At 39.4% G+C, this 20,980-nt stretch overlaps 1 gene segment (V, D, J or C); it reads right to left on the bottom strand.

Moving 5' to 3' along the window:
• Window positions 1-20,588, bottom strand: part of LOC101082918 — a 425,870-nt gene extending 405,282 nt beyond the window's left edge. Inside the window, 2 exon segments of the C gene segment in view lie at window positions 20,073-20,371; window positions 20,469-20,588. Coding sequence covers window positions 20,073-20,264 — 192 coding nt within the window.
• Window positions 20,589-20,980: the final 392 nt, after the last annotated feature.

Raw genomic sequence — 20,980 nt, 5'->3', positions numbered from 1 at the left:
CCCTCTGCCAGGCAGCTTTCCATTTGGGTGTTTCCAAGCCAAGCATCAGGTGAACACAGAGCAGTCTCTTGATTGGGTCTACTCCCACCCCTAGGATTAAACAAAAAAATTTAAAAGAGAACAAGGATATTTTCCCAATGTCCAGGCCTAATTTAAAGGGCTTACACTAAGATCCTTTTCAAGGCTCAAACTCAAATTGGCTATGTCTGAGTGCAGCTGAATGAGCAAAATCATCCCCAAAGAGATTATCCAACTCTCATTTGTGGCACAAGGCAAAACCCACCACTAATTGGTAACTTGATGTTCCGCTGAGCTGGTATGAATGTCTTTTAATCCAAGGAACCTATATTGAGCCCTGTTTTTTAATCCAAGAAACCTATATTGAGCCCTGGACTGTATAAGGAAGACGAGAATTCCTATCTGTATGCTCAGCCAGAGACAGTACATCTCAGGAGCAGTAACAATTTAACTTCAAAAGTTAGAAACTTCTTTCTGGTTAAAAAAAAATGACCATAAGCTGAGCTAAAAATCCAGTAACACTGGAAGAAAATATTTGCAAGTTTATGACAAAAATAACTTCACAGTTATATGATACTACTGTGCGTACTCTAACAGGAAAAGAAAAAATTGGAATCCAGTGTAAAAGCCAAAGTGAAAAAAAAAAAGCCAAGGTGCCTGGTATTCAGGTCTTCCATGTTGGCTCCTGAAATGATATTTTAAGCTTCTTCCAGAGAGACGTTGTTGGATGCCTCTGGTCTTGATACAGAAACCAATGACTTGAATGGTACTTATTCCTATCCCACCTGAGCCCATCTTCAACACATATTTTCTCGTCTCCAAGCCTAGTGGTGGTGTGCATTGAGGCCGCTAAAAAGAAGGAAGGAATGAGAAGGGATTAATTGAAATGAAGCCATTTTACAAGAGGTGGAAATAAACATAAAAGAGTTTCCCTATTTATTCTAAAGAAATGGTTGTTATTAAAGAAATGGGATAGAATAAAATTAAAATTTTTCATCCTTCTCTGCTCTAATAACTAAACTTATCACTTTACTATAGGAGCCAATATTTGGCCATTAAAAATTAAACTATTAATCACCTCTCTCTTTTCTTCCCATGAGAGGTCCGCTCTTTGCTCTGCATTGGGTAAGAGGTTTACCTATGTCCTTGAAGCTGTGTTCTCATTCCACGTGAGATTATGAAGTGCAAGGTGACAGGGGAGGAAAGTGAAATTTTTGCGCAACTCAATGATAATCTCCCCCTCAGTCTGGAAGGAGCTTTGGTTTGCAGGCGTAACAGCCCCCTCTTGTGACCGTGTGTATGAACTTCTTTACTTAGAACTAGGAACCAAGTCTGTCCACAGTCTTTCAAGGTTTGTGTTTTAGGTCTAAAGATAAATACCTTGTCTATGATACCTCCCTCTAGTGGAAGACTCAGTGAAGACCTTCCTACCACAATACTCTGAGATGAAAGACTGAATTATTTTCAGTCACTCAGGGATTTTAGAACTATTTCTGTTAGGTTTTTTCTCCCAGAAGTAGTTGTAAAACTCACTCTCAACCAAATTCTTTTCACTTTCCTTAGTACTTTCTTCTTCCTGTGTTTGAAGGCAGTTCCCAAAGCCCACATTGTTTGTTGTTTAGCATAGGATTTGGTGAAAAGGGGGCAGAAAAAGGAAACTATTAGCAAATAATGCATTGTTTTAGGCAAGTCGCTTTTCTAAGGGGAACAGAGGGGATCTATCTGGCAGGTTATCTCACTAATGCTGGCTAGGTAATTCCATGTTAACTGGTTAAAGTTTACATTCCTGGAAGGTTGGAACTACAGTTAGGTTAGGGATTAAGTCTTGGTTTACTGATGTGGGGTTTAGCACAAGTGACTCCATTTTGAGCCTTCTGTTTCCTTTTTAACAAGCCTAACTGTTTAGGGACAATTAGAGAAGCACTGGGTGATTTACTTTAACCCAAGATACAAATGTAATACTTGGCAATCTCAGGGGACAATATTGTTTTATACACTGAGCTCAATTAGGAGAACATTTTTTTAATAGAAAGGAAGTTTACATTAGAAAGTCTCAACTGGGCTACCACAGTGCCTTCCTTCTTCCTGTCAGTGGTTCATGGGTTTTTCCTAAGCCTCTAAGCAGGTGGCTGCCTTTGTGGAGCTCCAAGGTTTCTGTTCATCTTCCACTATTATTTTTATTACCGTGGAACTACTGAGAGCACAGAAATACACCGCCGAGTCTGCCAGTTGTACGAGAGAGATGGTGAGAGCGATGGATTTTTCTGTCTTTTGAAAGTTCATGGAGAGGCGACCCTGCTTTGCATTTGGGTTGCTTTCATCCTGATAAATGAGGAAATGCATCCTTCCACTGGGAGGCTGTTTGTACCAATACAAAGTATAGTAATTACTCCAACTGGTTTCATACTTGCACTCCATGGTGGCAGCTTTTCCTTCCTGAATTATTACCGTATTCTGCATTTGGATCACTTTCTCAGCCATGCCGGATCCTATGGAAAAAGAAAGGAAGTTTGGTTCTCTGAAATGTCTCAGATGGGTCATGAGGACTGGATTAATCTATGACACAAGGAGAAAGAAAAGAACCACATAGCATTTCATTTCCCCATCATCTCTCTTCCTTCTTAATATCCCTGTCCGTTACAGCTTGCAGAGTCCCATTCTCGAACTAGAAGAGGCAGCTGAGGCCTCATGTTTACGGCCACTCTTACTGAAGCCAAAGGAGGCCAGGAACGCCCACAGCAGGCCAGGGCAGAGCATGATAGAAATTCTTCTGGTTGAAATTTCTCTTTGTCTCACTCCAGTCCAGAGACCAGCTCTTATCTGAGTCTCTGAGTGTAGGGTTCCTGGGGCTATAAGATGTTTCTGTCCCCAAATAGGAAGTAAGGTTCACAAGTGGGATGTCCCACTGCTATATGCAGAGACTGAAAATCTATCCCACCGCAAACCTCTGCTTTGCCTTGATGTTCTTCTGTAGCAATACACTTGAAAAATGGCTATTCTATCCAGCAAGGTACAAAAATGAAGTTTAATTATCTTTTTGTTATTGAATTCTCACTTAATATTATTGTGATCAGAGACTGTATTCTGAATGATTTAAATCCTTTGCAACTGATTAAGTCTTGCTTTAAGATCCTGAATATAGTCAACTTTGATCAGTATTCTGTGGGCATTTGAAAAGAATATACATTCTGTTGTTTGAGGTTAAAGTGTTCTGAGATATGTAAAGTAGGTAAAGAATATTAATTGTGTTGGTCATATTTTCTCTACATTTCTACTGAGACGTGTGTTAATGCCTGCCACTGTGGTTGTATATTTGTTTGTTGATTTTTACATCAACAAATTCTACTGGTTTAATTCTACTGATTTATGTTTGATATATTTTGAAGCCATGCTATTAGGTGCATATAAAAATAGAATTGTTCTATCTTCTTGGTAGATTGTGCACTTAATCATTTTGAAGAGTTGCTCTATATCTCTAATAATTCCTGGTTTAATGCCTACTTTATCTGATATTGGTATAGCTCCTCAGCTTTCTTTTGGCTAGGGACTCCCACAGTCTTGTTATCCATATGCAACAGAATGAAACTGTTATCTCTGCCTCCCACCGTACTAAAAAATTAACTTGAAATGGATCAATGACCTCAATGTGCAAACTAAAACCATAAAACTCTTAGAAAAAAAACATAGATGTAGATCTTTGTGACCTTGAATCAGGCAATGGTTTTAAAATACGACATCAAAACACAAGTAACTAAAGAAAATATAGATAGATTAGACTTCATCAAAATTAAAATCTCTTCTACTTCAAAAGATACTATCAAGAAGGTAAAAAAGAGAACCCCCAGAATGGGAGAAACTATCTGGAAATCATATATCTGTTAAGGGTTGAGTATCTGGAATATATAAAGAACAACTTAAGGATAAAAAGACAAATAACCCAAGGAAAAATTTAATTTTAATAGGGTTTCCCTAGACTGCTAGGGTTGGTGGAGATAAAGGTGACACGGAATGTTACTTTCCCAAATATACTATACATATTTTCACTATATTTCCTTTTATATAATTTTTATTTTCTACCTTGTGTTTTTATTTCCTATTCACAAATCCAAAAGTAATTTGTATTACAAATATTTTCACTACTCTTAGCTTTCCTTTATAAATATTATTTTCTTTTGCCTTATAAAGGAGTTGGTGACGTGTCTTCCCCTCTAATTTGAATCATTTGTTTAAAATAGTTATTACTTTCCTTTCATAAAGGAGCATTGGGAAAAATGGAAAAATTTCATACCATTGCTGATGTATATATAGACCTATGAGGAATGAAAGAAATCGGTGGTATGTTTGGGCAAAATCTCAAAACTCATGAGTAGTATCAATTGAACCCTGAGTATAGACATTCCTTAAAAACTTTCTCAGTTATTTCTGGTGAGCAGAGGAGAGAGGCAGAGTTACATGTTGCTATCTCTTCCTGTTTATCCTACTCAAAAACAGTGTCTGACACACAGCAGACAGTAAATATTTGTTGAATGTAGAATAGTTGCAATGGGAACAAGTTTTGCTGGAATTTTTCTGATTGCTCCTTGAATTGCATCTTTTATAATGAACACCCAATACTTTGAAGATGGATTGTACAAAGGAGAATGGCTATAAATGTTACATGAAAAGTATATTTTATATGTTAGACTGATACGGAGGCATATGCAGATGGATCATCTAGAGTAAAAATATTTATAGTAAATGGTTATCTTTGGGCAGCGGAATTTTAAATGACTTTAATTTTTCTATCACATTTTCTATACTCTCAAAAGTGTCCATAATGAGCGTGTGTTAGTTTTATCATAATTATTTAAGGCAATATTTTTTTTCTGAAGGCCTTCCACATTGTCACCCAGAAGAGTTTTAGATCTCTTTGGCACATTATGAACCATGTAAGATTTCAGTGAAAGTAACTTAAATACCCCAATGAGGTTATCTTTACAATTTATTTATTGACTTAAAAACACCACTATTTCTCTAGAAATATAATATATTGGAGCTAGTACAAATTGTAGTAGCTCATCTTGAGTTATTGAAAATGGAATTTTTAATAATCACAATGATGAGATCTCTGCATTCATTTCAAATTGGAAAGAAACACATTACGGCAAGCCATTCAATCCCAAACCTGCTCGAGGACAAAGAATGTGGCTGGGTCCCCAGCTACAGGCTGCAGGTGCCTGAAGAGTTCTATATAACTACTAAACAGAAATCCAAGGCTGAGTTTCCTGACTGGGTGGCTGTGATATGCAAGAAGGCACATTCAACATTTTTTTTTCAACAGTACTGTGAATCTCCTGTCCTGTTTTCTATGTACATTTGAATGAGTCTGTTAGAAATGTAGAGTCTTTCTCTGCTTCCTTCCTGTACCAAGGAAATAATTCAAAGCCCTGTCAGTATAACTGTACTTGATAACAGCTGTTTTTCTCTCCCAGACATTCAGAATTGATGGACTCTGCCCCACATCCTTTTTTTTGGCCACTCACCCCTGTTGAAGCAATGAAGCTGAGTTACTGGATAATTTTCAGAATTTGCATTTTATTTTTAGAGTCTATAGGAAACTTGAGAACCAGAATGACCCTCTTTTCCTTCCCCAGACTTGTGATGGATCCTTCCAGAAACCCTTGGACTCACAGTGTCAGCATCTGTCACAAATCTTAGATAAATATGTTAATAAGAAACGTCCTTTTTTTTTTTTTTGCCAACTTCCTCAGAATTATACCTAGCGAATAAAAGTGTATGAATTAACATCTCTGTCAGGAGCGTCCAATCACGTCATCTCTAGGAGCAGAAAATAGAAGCCATGAAAATCTAGAGTTCTACAATAAGGCTGCCCTGACTTAAGTACCAAAGTTTTCCTGAAACAATCTTATTGTTTCATGAGCCATTGAAAATCCAGCTTCTTGAATTATTGTTAATGTATATAAACTTAAGAACACTATTGTGGGATCTCAAGAAACTTAACAGAAGACCATGGGAGAAGGGAAGGGGAAAAAATAGTTACAGAAAGGGAGGAAGGCAAACCATAAGAGACTCTTAAATACAGAGAACAAACTGAGGGTTGATGGGGGGGGGGGTGGGGGAGAGGGGGAAATGGGTGATGGGCATTGAGGAGGGTACCTGTTGGGATGAGCGCTGGGTGTTGTATGGAAGCCAACTTGGCAATAAATTATATTAAAAAAAAAAAAAAAAAGAAAAGAACACTCTTGTGGTTATGTTAAAAAGGAATCTCTTTCTTTTTGAGTACTCCACTTCAAATTTTTAACTCCACACTCAACTTGAAGTTGTCCCTGCTCAGTGAGATGTCTCCCTTTCTGTATTTGCTGTTGCTCCCCCCAACAACAGATGGCTGTTTGTTATTCAGTGCTCGCTAGGCTTACTGTGTGGGTAGGTAGTCTCTGTTATCTTGGTGCAGTGTCAATCTTAGACTGATCCATGTACCTAGTCCTTGGATCTTGGATTTTCTCGGCATTAGGGCCTCTGCTCCTGTGTCAGCCAAACACCACATGTTTCTCTATGCGTCTTGTGTAAGAAAATGTTCTGCCTCTTGCTCATTGTGTAAGCAGAGTTAGGGGGTCCTCAGAAAAAGAAAGATGAAGCATAGCTTTCAAGACACAAGAGAAATCATTTCAGGCCCGCATCTATTTTTGTGATTTATGCCCAACAGGACTACTTGCCCAAGCATCCTGCTTGCAGAATTTCTGAAAAGGTGTTGGAAATTACAAAGAAATGCAAAAACCTCAGTAGTTAAAGATTTTTAAGGAAACAAAAGGAATGCAAAAACTAGCAGTCTCTACAAAGCCCAACATATCAGATATGGTAAATCAGTAGTAAAACTCCCAGTGCTTTTTCAAAAGTAAGGATTGACCTAACACACATTCTTGAATCATTTTTGCAGGATTTAAGCCCCTTTGAGCCTCAAACACCAGGCTAACTGGAGCAGAGAATTGAAGATACTGACCCTTGCTGGCCTTCATGACTTCAATCAACTAGGACCTGGACTCTGCCGTCTTAGGATGGCTTCTGTCACAATTCTATACTGAACTCTCCTTTGTCAAGCCCCTTCGTGAATATGCAGAGTCATGCTTTGGAAATTATTCCCTGTGACCTCCTTATTTGCTGCAAATAAAGATTACTTTGTATGATGACTCCCCCCCCCCCCCCCCCCCCCCCCCCCCCCCCCGGTGTGGTCTCTGTCTGTTAACTCACCAACGAGAGAACTCATGCTTGTTCAGTTACAATTGGTAGCAGAATGATTAATGGAACTGTTATAGGATTTTCAGCTCAGAATGTTTTCCTGCCCCTTCGACAAAGGTAGATGGCTTTTTCCTTGCCTATTCTCTCTGTTGTAGTGGATCTTAACTGTGCCCTAGGGGTGTGTGTGAGTGTGTGTGTGCGCACACGTGTGTGCGTGCATAGGCATGTATGCACACATGTGACAGAATTTGCTCTTTATCCCCATGCCCAACAGCCTCAGGCTTTTCCTTTCTGTGCGAGACTGACCTGGGCAAGGTTCTTAGGCAAGGGACTTTTGCCTTCTGCTGTCACAGCCGATCACATGGTGCAGACCAACATCTCTGATGGGGCTCCCTCTGTCACCCTCTCTGCTCCCAGTCATTTTTGTGAGCACAAGGTGGAGATCTGTGAAAATGGTCCCACCAGTGAATACAGACTCCTCTTGAGTCTGTGACTCGCTGCAGTTCTATATTGTCATGAGAGCCCTCACTCAGTCTTGTGGCTGATTTCTTCTTGCTTATAAGGCAGCCAGCACCTGTTTTACCTATGGTCTGCTACTGTGGTGCCAGTCCAGATGCCTGCTTGTCCTTGGAGTACCCTGTTCCTCTTTGGAATCCGGCCTACTTGGTTTCCTTGTGAATTCAGGTCTCTAATAGGTAAAAGCAAAGTTATGATTTTGCTGTTTATCTAGTTTTACATGGTAGGGTGGATATGACACTCTTTCATGCTTTATATATCTTATGACAAACTGGAACTCTGTCCATCTTCCAGTGCACCTAAAATTGAAATATTGGCATCAGGAATGCAGCACTGCAAAATATATGATCATTGTAAGTCACAATTCATAATTGAAATATCTCCTTCCTATTCAGTCAGAATAGGACAGCGCTGTTTTACCTTCTGCTGGTTGTATTTTGACTTCTACTGATCGCTAAACCCCCTTTAAGAAAATGAACCTATTTATATTTTATTTTTAGGAATTTTGTAGAAACTAGAATCTCCTTTGGATCTTTGCTGAAGAAGGAACAGGCAAGTTCCAGAAGGGATCTTTGCTGATTCTGTGATTTCAGCTAGATTCCCATGATTGGGAATCATGGGAGTAAATCTGGATCCAAGAAGAATAAATCCCAAAGAAACACTGCAAGGCTGAGGAATCAGGTAATGATAGTTTATTCTGGCCCAGATGGGCTCTTTCTGGGACCTTTAAAAATAGGTCCTGAAGATGAGCTTATGGATAGCATAGATATCCAAGGAACATCTTCTCTATTATTATTCACCTTGGTCTTGATTCCAAAGATCATGAGGAGGAATATTTTGTAATATATATAAGGGAACTTGGACACAGACACTTCCCTTAAAGCAATTAGAAACAACTGAATGGTTTTACCTAGAATCTAATTTTTATTCTCGGAATGAACAAGTAATTGACGACACCAATGGGAGTAAGTATTCACAAGCATAGCAATCCTAATTTCAGTACACAAAGATACAGTTTCAGGGGAGGAATGTCCAAATTGTCCAGCAACAGGTAATAACCACAAAAAAGTTGACACTTGATGTATTTCATTTTTGATTCTCATAAGTTGTCAAAGCCTTAGGTCAGGGCACACCATGAAGAAGAAAGGAGGTGAATGATTTGGCACTGTGTCAGACCTGCAGACATGTGAGATAGGGTCTCTTCATTATCCTTAGCAGAGGATTCCTAGGAGGAATTTTGGGGGAAATGACTCATCAGAATCGAAAGACCAGTCCTGTGGACTTGACAAAAAAAACAAAACAAAACAAAAAACAAAAACAAAAACAAAAACAACCATTGGGAAGTAGGTGACTGAATACAAAAAAACCTTCTGTGATTTAGAATCTGCAATCTAACTTTTCATTTTCCATGAACAAGTCAGGTAGATGTAAACTCAACTGTAGACCCTAGAGTATATAGTAGTGCCTCATCACATGCATCCTTTAACTCAGTGATGATTAATTAAAGCTTGTGATGGCCACGTGACTGTAGGGGGACTCCATTCAACAGACCAGCTACTTGGAGTATGGGAGTCAAAGGGCATGGTAAGCCAAACTGAAGTTGGCAAGGGTTAGAATGAAATGCAGCCAAACAGGTAAGAAAACGTGTCTGGTCCAGAATAGGTTACTATCCTACTTAGTGTGATATGCTTCTGTCCTGTCCATAGTCTTACCTGAGGTTCTGTTTCTCTGGTCGGACTTCAAGGCATCCCAGCATATACATTTCTATTTTGTGTGCTTATTTTTCCCCAGTATCTTCCCTGATTTATAATAAGAAATATGTATTTGGTCTTTAACCCCATTCATGGCACAGAGCTCTTAAAATCTTTGGAATTTCCTGTGATAAGAGCTTTGAAGGTGTCTTTTATGTTAATGAGGTGACTTTTTGAAAGTGCTTAGGCAACCTAAGGATGGGGACTGCTGCTGGGGACCAGCCTTGTGATTCAATTGCAGCTTTCAGTACCCACCCCCTACACTCCAGGGAGAGGAGGAGGGCTGGAGGCTGCCAATGGCCAATGATTTAATCAGTCATAGCTGAGTGATGAAGCCTTTGTAAAAACCCAAAAGGACAGGGTACAGAGATCTTCTGGGTTGGTGAACATGGGGAGGTGCTGGGAGAGTGGCTGAGAGAGCATGGACGTTCCGCACTCCTTCCCTATACCTTGCCCTCTGCACCTCTTCCATCTGGCTGTTCCTGAGTTCCTGACATCCTTTTCTAATAAACCACTAATCTAGTAAGTATAACATTTCTCTGAGTTCTGTGAACCACTCTAGCAAATTAATGAGACCTGAGGAGGAGGTCATGGGAACCTCTGCTTTAGCCAGTCTGTCAGAAGTACAGATAGCAACCTGGACTTGCAACTGGCATCAGGAGTCTAAGGAAGGTGTTGTTGGAATCTCTCATCTCTAGTAAGTTGGTCTAGTAAGTACAGTCTAGTAAGTACAGGTAACAATGTGGGCTTTCAACTGCATCTGAAGTGGTGGGGAGCAGTCTTGTGGGACTGAGCCCTCAACCAGTGGGATCTGTCTCCAGACAGATAGTGTCAGAGTTGAGTTGAATTGTAGGACCCCCAGCTAGTGTCTGGCCAATTGCTTGGTGTCACGGGAAGTCCCTCCCATCCCCACAATGGAGTTGAGTCCAGGAACTCAAAAAGAACTATCTGCCCCAAAAGATTGAGTTGAGCAGGTATAAAATCTAGAATAATCAAATATAATTTTAAAATACTGTCCTTCATGTGCTGCTTTAGTTTAAAAATGCCATACTCCCTGGGAAGAAATAGATATACGATGACATCTGAGGACTGTGACTTTTGCAAATGGTCCTGAGTGGTCCCCGAGCCAGCTGTGAAAGAGTACTTCTTGGAATGTATTTAACAACTTCCTTTCTGGATCTTATCTTACACACTGTAACTGCCAGCTGCTAACACATGTCTGGGTAAAGTTTGAGACTTCCCTGGGAGTACAAGAACAGGAAATTGCCACAGGTTGAGTTCTGGCTTTTTGTAAGGCCGTCTCTGAGACAAGAGAAATATGTTGCAGTCTTCCAAGTATGATAATAATATGATGAGCTTGATAGTTTTAGCTGCTTTCTGGAAATTCACAGAATATTGACCCTGTGTTGCACTGGTTTCTGTATCTGTGTGCTGGGGAATGAGGAAAATTCTCTCCCTTCCGGGAGGCCTTTTGCACCAATACAATACATAACATATAACCCTGGCATCATATGAACAGTCTAGTTTCACTATCTTGCCCTCCTGCCTAGATGTTGTTGGTTGGGATTGAATGACATTTTTGGACATGCTAGATCCTGTAGACGGAAAAAATAACAAGACTGATCCCCTGAACTGATCTGTAAGGGAGCTGGCTACCAGGGTATGAGTTAAATCTTCGGTCAAGGCAGAAGGAGTAAAGACTCTGGTTCCTTTCTCCTTTCTTCTATTTTCCCAGGAATATCTGTCATAGTTAGCCATTGTTCATCCCCTCTGCTCCCTACCTCCAGTCCCCCCTCAATCCTAAACTGTCCTCAGCTTCACTAGCAGCACCTATCCCTACCAAGGAAGACAGAGGCCACCAGTGCCCATGATATGCTGAGAAGAGTCATGTTGGCACCTCTATCTCTAGGAAAGGAATCTTCTGCTCGGAGCCTGGGATTCATTCTTACTCAGTTTTTTGTAAAGCTCCACCTAGAATTGGTGGAGAGGGACACTGCAGCTGTTTCAAAACAGGTTTGATAGGGAAAGGTTGTCAGATCATATCCTGCTCACACTTGCACGGACTAAGTTTAGCTGTTTGTTGTGTTTAAGATAGCTGCTTTCCTCCTGAAAAAGCTGTTCAGGTATTCTCCAGAAATTTGGGGGCCATGTACATTTATTCTCAGATTTGGTTTGACATTAAAAATATATAATACCTGGCTCAGTCGGTTGAGCATCCGACTTCAGCTCAGGTCACGATCTCACCGTTCAGAGTTCGAGCCCCACATCAGGTTCAGTGCTGACAGCTCAGAGCCTGGAGCCTGTTTCAGATTCTGTGTCTTCCTATCTCTCTCTGCCCCTCTCCTGCTCGTGGTCTCTCTCTCTCTCTCAAAAATAAACATTAAAAATTTTTTTAAAAAAATATAATACCTGTGTTTTCTTTCCCAAATAAAAAAAATATATTTTATTTTTTAAAGTTTATTTATTTTGAGAGAGAGAGAGCATGCACGCATGCATGAAAGAGAGGGGGGAGAGCAGAAAGAGAGAGAGAGAGAGAGAATCCCAAACTGCCCCAGTGCAGAGCCCGACTTGGAGCTTGAACTCACGAACCATGAGATCATGACCTGAGCCAAAATCAAGAGTCAGATGCTTAACCAACTGAGCCAACCAGGCACCCCAGAGAAAAAATATTTTAAATTAAAATACCAATGGGGATCTCCATCCTTGTATGGGGGTAGATAGATATTTTTACAACATGGAATTTCATGATAATACTGGTAGCCATGCATTCTTTTCTGTTTCCTTTCCTGCTCAGTTCATGTTTTCAAACACTTTTCTTTGAAGTCCACTCTCTTATCTGATTATCTATATTTCTGATTAGGCTTCTGGTTGTGATGTAAGTAACTACATTTCATTAGACAAAAGAAAATTTCCCTTTTTTTCAATGTTATCTGCCCTGGGGCCAACTATAACAACAGATCATGTCTATGATAAGATGTTATTTCCCTGATTCCAGGTCACTAACCAGTCTGTGAGATTTGGCAAAAATAACCTCTTTTGCTCTATTCTCACCTCCAGCCCCTCACACTACCCAACTAAAAAAAGAAATCTTAGAACCACCATGCCGTGTCGGTCATCTCCCACAATTTTATTTAAAGAAACTAGACTCACTTGCAATGACCACTTTTGGTTAACAATAAAAATAGTAAATAAATAGCCCAATAAAAACAGTAGATAAAATTTACTGAACACTTAACATGTTCTAGGAACTTCATGCATGTGATCTTACTTAATCCTTGCCTTGTGGCAAGGCACAAGGAAACTTGTGAGAAATTATTACTCCTCCCACCCCAGAAACTTGCTTAATATGACAGGGCTAGTGAATGATGGACTTGGGACCCAATAGCTTTTTGAGACTGAACTTGATTACATACTACTTGTCACCTACCCCCCCTTCTGCTTCTCTTTCTTTCATGTTTTATTCCAAGTTAAAATAGAAAAATTACTTAACTCTTGAGTTGAAAGAACTGTTAGTGTTGTCGAGAGATGTAGAAACTAAACAGCTTTTATCCACCTTATTTTTTAACTCAATTTTATGGGATCTAAGTTATGTAAAGTCACGTTTCAAATGTAACACTTAAAGAGTTTAACAAATGTATACTCCTGTGTAACCACTACACCAATTAACGCATAGATTATTTTTTATCACCCTATCGGTTTCCTTATGATCCACTGTGCTCAGTGCCTTCCTTGGGGACCAAGATGGAAAAAAATCATACCACTTGTATGATTTTTGTATTAAATTTGCCGTTTTGTGGAATTTCTTATACGTGAAGTAACCAAGGAGGTACTCTTTTGTGCCTAGCTTCTTTCAGAGTAATGGTTTTTTTAAAATATTTATTCATTGTTGATAGAGAGAAAAAGAGAGAGTGAGTGGGGGAGAGGCAGAAAGAGGGGGACAGAGGATCTGAAGCAAGCTCTGTGCTGACAGCAGAGAGCCCAATGTGGGGCTTGAACTCACGAACTGTGAGATCATGACCTCACCTGAAGTCAGACACTCAACCAAATGAGCCACCCAGATGCCCCCTTTAGAATAATGTTTTAAACATTCATACACATTAATGAATGAATTGGTCATTTATTTTTGTTGCTGAGTAGTAGTCAATTTTGTGAATATATCAGTTTCTTTATTCTTGTCCATGTTCTTTCTTCTGCCATCTCCAATCTGCTGTTGAGACCATCTCACGAAACATTCAGTTTTTATATTCTTAAGTTCTAAGATTTTCATTTGTTTCCTTTTTTATGGTTTGCATTTCTTTGCTGAGATTTTATTTCTGTTCACTTACTAAGAACATTTTGATTCGATTTTTGGGATATATATTCTTTTAGTTCTTTGTACATAATTGCTTAGCACTTTATAATATTTGTCTGCTAAATTCAATAACTTGAGCCATCTAGAGTTATTTTCTTCTTTAAAATTTTATTATTTATTTATTTATTCATTTATTTTTGAGAGAAAAAGAGAACACAAGTGAGCAAGGGGCAGAGAAAGAGAGGAGCAGGGCGCACCTGAAATAGGGCACAAGCTCACCAGAAGTGGGGCTCAAGCTCACCCCATGTGGGACTTGAACTCATGAACTGTGAGATCATAACCTGAACAGAAGCCACATGCTTAATGACTGAGCCACCCAGGTGCCCTCCCAAAGTTAGTTTCTATTTGCTTTCTTCTTGACTGTGAGTCATATCATATGCATGACCAAGCTAGGACACCATGATGATGTATGGCGAACTTTGCTGCTTTTTTTTCTCATTCAGTGGGACACCTATTTTGTCATGACTCTTTGATTCACCATCTCTCAGTAACATCATCAAGAAGATGGGACCTTCACCACTCTTCTGCCTGTACCAGTTTAAAGAATATAAAGTCATTTTTTTTTACTTTAGTTACTTATTTTTGAGAGAGACAGAGAGTACAAGTGGGAGGCGGGGGCAGAGAAAGAGGGAGAATCTCAAGCATCCTCAGCCCTGTCAATGCAGAGCCCAAAGGTGGGGCTCATGAGATCCTGAGACCTCATGACCTGAGCTAAAATCAAAAGAGTTGACTAACTCAGCCTGAGCCACCCTGGTGCCCTAGGAATATAAAGTCTTTGAGGAATTGCAAGTTTTTGAGTCTTGCGTTTCTTGGATGATCAAGGATTGAGGTCTCATGGCTTCTCATGCCTGATCAGAACATAGAAAACAGAACATAGAACATGATATCTCAATCTCATAAAAGGAAGGGTGATTTTCTCCCCTCCTTTACTCAAAACATAAACATCACCACATAGTTACAGAACATTTCCCACACTTCCTCTTGCATCTGGTTTTCAAAACGATCCCTCCCAGGACAGAAGGATGACCCAGTTCCTGCCCTCAGGCTGCAGTCACTGTTATAAGCCTCTCCCAGACTGAATCCTGTACTCCCAGGCCCACTGCCACAACAGAGTGCCCAAAACCATTTTCAGGAGGGTCTGCATCCTTTGGCTCCCCAGCAAATCCAGTGGACCAAGTCAGCTTCTGAATGGGCTTCCTCAGCCAACGGTTAAGTTCCGAGTGAGGCCTGTTTGCAGTTGTTTCCAGAACACTGTAACTTTGGAGGACCACCAACCAGAGAGACATCACAGCTCTTTCACTCTTCATACAGAACTACATACCTCTAGCTAGAATACTTTTAAAGCAATGCTTCCCTGTGGCCAAGCTGAGAAATATTGATTAAAATGGATTTCGGCTTTTCTTTAATAAGTTTACATCTAAGATATGTCTTTTTCTTGCTGTAAGGAAGAGCCTATCAATCTACTGGGCTAGAGAGAGAATTACTCCAGGATGAAGAGAAAAAGGAAAATCAAGGGAAAAATATGTATGCAATTATATATACGCATATATGAAAACAGAAGAATATTTCAAATAGTGTAACATTTCACTGTACCATTTGCTTGTTCAGATCCCTTTTAGTACTCATTAATGCCTTCGGGATAATGTAAAGGCCTCTTAAAATGGCTTATAATTATTTTCACAAAGTGGATTCTGCTTATTGCTTTAGTTTTATATTTACTGTTGCCTATTTTGAGTTGTATGCTCCAGACATTCTGAATTCCTTTAATGTAATTCTCTAATTTTGTCTTTATACTTTTGCACATTCTATTTCTCTTTTTCTGTAATAGTCTGCCTGACTCCCTCTTTGACGAATGCTTTTACAAGTCCTAATTTAGACGTCACCTCTCCCAGGTAGCCTTCCCTTTAGACGCCTCTGTTAGGTAGTTTAATTTTATTTGCCTCCTGTGATAGCTTTGATTACCCTATTTTGTAACACACTGCACAATATTACATGATTCCTGAAGGCATATACAATGTCTATTTCTTTTCTGATTGCATCTCCTATGTTGAAGTCTAAGGCACATGTTGGGTGTCAAATGAATGAACTATTATAAGAATCTCAAGTCAATAGAGAACACATTTGGCAAACCCACAAAGATTATGATTGCTCATTTGTAAAACTGAGATTATGGCTGCTTTGCAGTGTTAGTTTGAGAAATATAAATAAAACAATATATAATGTTATTCATGACATAATCTTGGCCTTTAGTCCTGACATTCACTATGATCTTTATTGCCTTGTATGTGTTGTTCCTACTTGTAAGATCACTTCCATCACTTCTTCTGTCCTGCAACCTGATTAACTCCTACTAAACTTCCTGTCTTAGCTTGGGCATCACATCACAGACTCTACACTGTCTTTGACTCACTACTAAGGCTGGGTGGGGATGGGATGCTATATGCCTTCAGATCACCCTTTGCTTTCTTAAGCTTAGTCCTTGATTCACTTTAGAGTACAAATCGAGTGACAGAAGATACTATACTCTGCATTTTCTCACAGCTCTTTTTAAGTTCTATGTGTGTCGAACTTAGCAGGTACTCAATGAATAATTGTTGATTGATCAAGTGAATAAAATCTGAGAGCAGCGTTAGCTGGAAATTTTTGTCCTTGCATTACTCATGAATACTTGAGTATGAATGAATTACTCCTGATATAAGATGCTAAAAAGCTGATCATTTGCTCACGATGACCTAGCACACTCATGACGAGGTCAATGGTAGAAAGCAACTCTTTATTAATGTCACTTCTCAAGTGTATCAAATAAGAAAAGGCTATAGACTGATGAGTGTGGGAATTAATAAAATGTGAACGTTGTAGTATAAAGAGCTTGAACAAGAATAATAGGGATGAGATTGTATAAAGCATTCTCTTTTCTAGTATGACTTTTTATATCGTCTTAGGAATGTAGAAAATACATCAATCTACTGCTTTATTATAGCCTCTCTCATACATAGACATGAACTAGGGTAAATATAAATGGCACTCAGAGTGAAAACTGTCCATTGTAATGGAACTTTATAACTAAATTTGAATAATTTATAAATCATGTTAAATATATCTGAAGATAAGAAAAGGTATTTGATTTATTGACTTAGGATGTTAGAAATAGTTTTGTTAAGAAGAGGAATGTATAATAACTAGACTTTTATCCATATTTCCATACATTTTGAAATTTAGATGGACTGCATTGTATCACTTATATGTGAAATCTTTTTTTAAAAAGTTGAACTCATAGAAAGGAGTGGGAAAGTGGTTGTGAGGGGCTGAGCAGTAAGAGAAGTAGGGAGAGGTTGGGGAAAAGCTATTAAAAATAAATGATAAAAAATTGAATTCATAATAATAGACAGCATATAATAATTATTCGAATACACATATAGATAAATAGTATGTGTTATGTAAAATAATACATAATATTATGTCATATTATGTATTTTTCCCCAGCCATGCCCTGCCGTTGTGGAATATACATATGTGGAATATACATATATACATACAGGTATATATACACACAATATATGTACAATATATAGTGATATAATATGATGGGCATCTGAGTCTTGCTTTGGCCAATTTGGCATTGCAAATTGTGATGGAAGTAGAGATTTAAATGATGCTTTCATGTCTCAAGTCTTGCTCCCCTGTGATTGATGTATGCCTGACCTAGGCTGCCAGAGGATAAGGCACATGGAGAAGAGTTGAATAGTGGTAGTTATCCTAGACAAGGCCGTTCTAGACCAGCCAACAGTGAGCTGTCTTCAGACATTAACAGTGAGCTCAGCCAAACCCAGAAGAAATGCTCATCTGAGTCCAATCTAAATTGTCACTTGACAAATTTATGAGTGAAATAATTTATTGTTTTAAGACCCTGAGTTTTATTTTATTGTTTAAAACATATTTTTTATTTTTGAGACTGGCTCATGAGCAGGAGAGGGGCAGAGAGGGGGCAGAGGATCCGAAGCAGGGCTCAAACTCCCAAACTGTGTGATCATGACCTGAGCAGAAGGTGAACACTCAACCGACTGAGTCACCCAGGTGCCCCTCAGCCCCTGAGTTTTAGAGTTATGCACCATTATTGTAACAATAGCTTACAGATATAGCAAAGGAGATGTGGGTGCTTAATTGAACAGCCTATGGTGTGGCTTCTAGAAGATAAGACTATATTGCATTACAGTAGAGTAGGTAGGCTCTCTAGTGAACTCTGTGTTGACCCCATGATTAGATGTCTCATGGGTCCAGAGATCTGGGATCTCTGAACCTATCCCAAATGGAATGACTATTGCAACTGTCTCTTGTGTAATATAAATAAATAGCTTCTTAACTCAGGGACCACGTTGGATGGCCACAGATTTTATTCTTAGAAAGGTATTTCAGGAACGCCTTTAGCTTTATGGTGATGAAGAATCAGGAGAAAGCTCCTTTGCAAATATTACACACACACACACACACACACACACACACACACACACACACACACACAGTCTCTACATATATATTATTTACACAAGTAGTATCTTGTTCCCTCAAGAAAGCCATGGATGTCTCATCCTACTTCTCTTTTTCATTCTGATAGCTGGCATCTTTTTTTTCTCTTTCAGCATGAAATTCTACATTTAAGAGACTGAGAATTCATGACATGAAGAAGAAAACTTTTTCAGGGCAACTGGGTAGCCCAGTCAGTGAAGTGTCTGACTTCGGCTCAGGTCATGATCTCACAGGTTGTGAGTTCGAGCCCCACATCAAGCTCTGTGTTGGCAGCTGAGAGCCTGGAGTCTGCTTCAAATTCTGTGTCTCCCTCTCTCTTTGCCCCTCTCCTGCTCATGCTCTGTCTGTCTGTCTCTCTCTCCCAAAAATATATGAACACTAAACATTTTTTTAAAAAGAAGAAAATTTTTCATAGAAATTCAGGTTAACTAATTTCCTTCTATTCATCACATAAGTGAAAAGCATAAAACCAGTGGTCAGTAAATGTTTGAGGTGAATGGAATCATACACTTATTGGGCTGTAGGGAAATGATTTCATCTAGTTCTAACCCATGTTTCACAGGAACCTGAGTGACTAAAGAAATTGCCAAGCTCATACAAATTGACAGTGGAACTTAGAACATAAAACATCAGGATATTTTTTATTAGTCATCATGCTCATTTCATTACCACTTATTTGTTAGGAAAGGGGAATCCCAGGTAGGTAACTTGGGCCATTTAGATCACTTAAGTTTGGAGCTGAAAACTGCTTGTATCTTTGATTAACTGACAACCTACTGGAGACTTATAATTAATAAACGTTTGGGATATTTCTTACATCTTCTAACTTCTTACGGTCCTAGGGTGATCTTGGCCTGGTTCATCACCCTTTGAACTGCATCCTAAAGGCTCCAGTGTGATACATCCATCTCAACAGAGAATCAGGATGGCTACCCAAAACAAGATGCTTGCAGCTGGTGAGTTCATGACATGCCTGTATTTATTATGATGATCCACAGGGCAGCACCTTTTACTGATGGACAGTGTGTCAAATAGTTCCATGTCCGCCTGGGGAAAAGAATACACAGTAAGTGATTCACTGAAGCAATGCCTAGAAGTATCTTGTGAGCGATGAAACAAATAAATGCATATAACTTAAAACATATACATCCTGAAATGCATTTAATGTGAAGGCACAGTGATTCAGAAGCAATAACTAGGGATTATTTTGTTCATTTAACACAAAAATGAAGCACATGATTGCTGGTACGTATAGGCACATAAACATTCACTGGGAGAACTTGCAGTAGAATGCTGGTTTCCCCATCTCCAGGGTATCTTTTCCCCTAAGCTACAGGGGAAATGGTATCCTCATTCCAAGGTCTAGCGAGATCAAAGCATCACCAGAGATTGATGCTTTAGTTAAACCAGCAACCTCTCTCTGAAAGTGAAAAAGGAGAATGATTAAACTCTTTGACACCCTAAAACCCAAGGAACATCCTTAACTCATTTGAGGGACTTACTATGTATCTGATCTTCCTTAAAGCTCATCCCACTCACCTACTTTAAAGCATACCCTCTCTTACTGCTCTGTTTAAGTGGAAGCAAGTACGTGCCTCCAAGTATGAACCCCCAAAGAGGCATGGACCCAGCTGCAGTTTTGTGTATAGGCTGCAGGTGCCTGGAGAGCACTGTGCATTCGCTGTGCAGAAGTACAAGGCTGAATCTCCAGGCTGTGAGGCTGCGATGTGCAGAGACAGGTGTTTGGCACTTTTGTTGAGGTAGACTGTGAATCTTTCATCTTCATTTTTATCCACAGTGGAACGTATTGATATCACAAACTCAAGACTTTTGGCAGGGTATTTTTTGTACCATATGAAGTAATCAAACATATTATTATTGTAGTCACAGTTCAGAATAGAAATCTCTCGTTCTTGCACACTCAGGGATGGAGTTTGCTTAACTTGCTGCTGGTCATCATTCTGTTGACTATTCACCCCTGTTTGGGAAGAGAGTAAATTTTAAATTATATTCTCAAAGTCCCCACAGAAAACCAGCATGAGCTAGAAAACAAAACACAATAAAGCAAAACTTCCCAATGATCTCGTCTCCCAGCCTTGTGGTGTTTCTTGAAGGTTTTCTACTGTATTCAGACCTCCCACCCAGAACTCACAGTCTGGCTGAAGCCACAGAATCAACAGTGATACCCCCAGGAGCTTGCCCATTTCTCCTGTGGACTCAGGTTGTCTTCTCTCCTGCCCAAACAACCATAAATCTGACTTCAACTTCCTGCACTTCTTTCATTTCCTTCCACAGAGGCTTCTATTTCACATATGAACAGTACTGTTGTTAGCTCTTTATCTTTATGAGAGGAAGCACTGCCCCCTTTAGCCCACATGTAGAAAAATTCTGAAAATGCATTTCTGTGTTTCCTTAAAATCAATTTGCACTCCCTCCCCCATAAAGAAGTTAAAATAAGATATTGGTGGTGTTTGGGGGAGAGCACAAAGGTATGGTGCTATCTTTACCATGGTTACAAATTTAGAATACAAGGAGTTTGATAGCTTAGCCTTTAATGTAATTGCATTCCAAGATGGTTTTCAGAGGT

The sequence above is a fragment of the Felis catus genome, chromosome B3, assembly GCF_018350175.1.
Source record: "Felis catus isolate Fca126 chromosome B3, F.catus_Fca126_mat1.0, whole genome shotgun sequence".
Classification (NCBI taxonomy): Eukaryota; Metazoa; Chordata; class Mammalia; order Carnivora; family Felidae; genus Felis; species Felis catus.
This window is presented reverse-complemented; position numbering and strand designations above follow the sequence as displayed.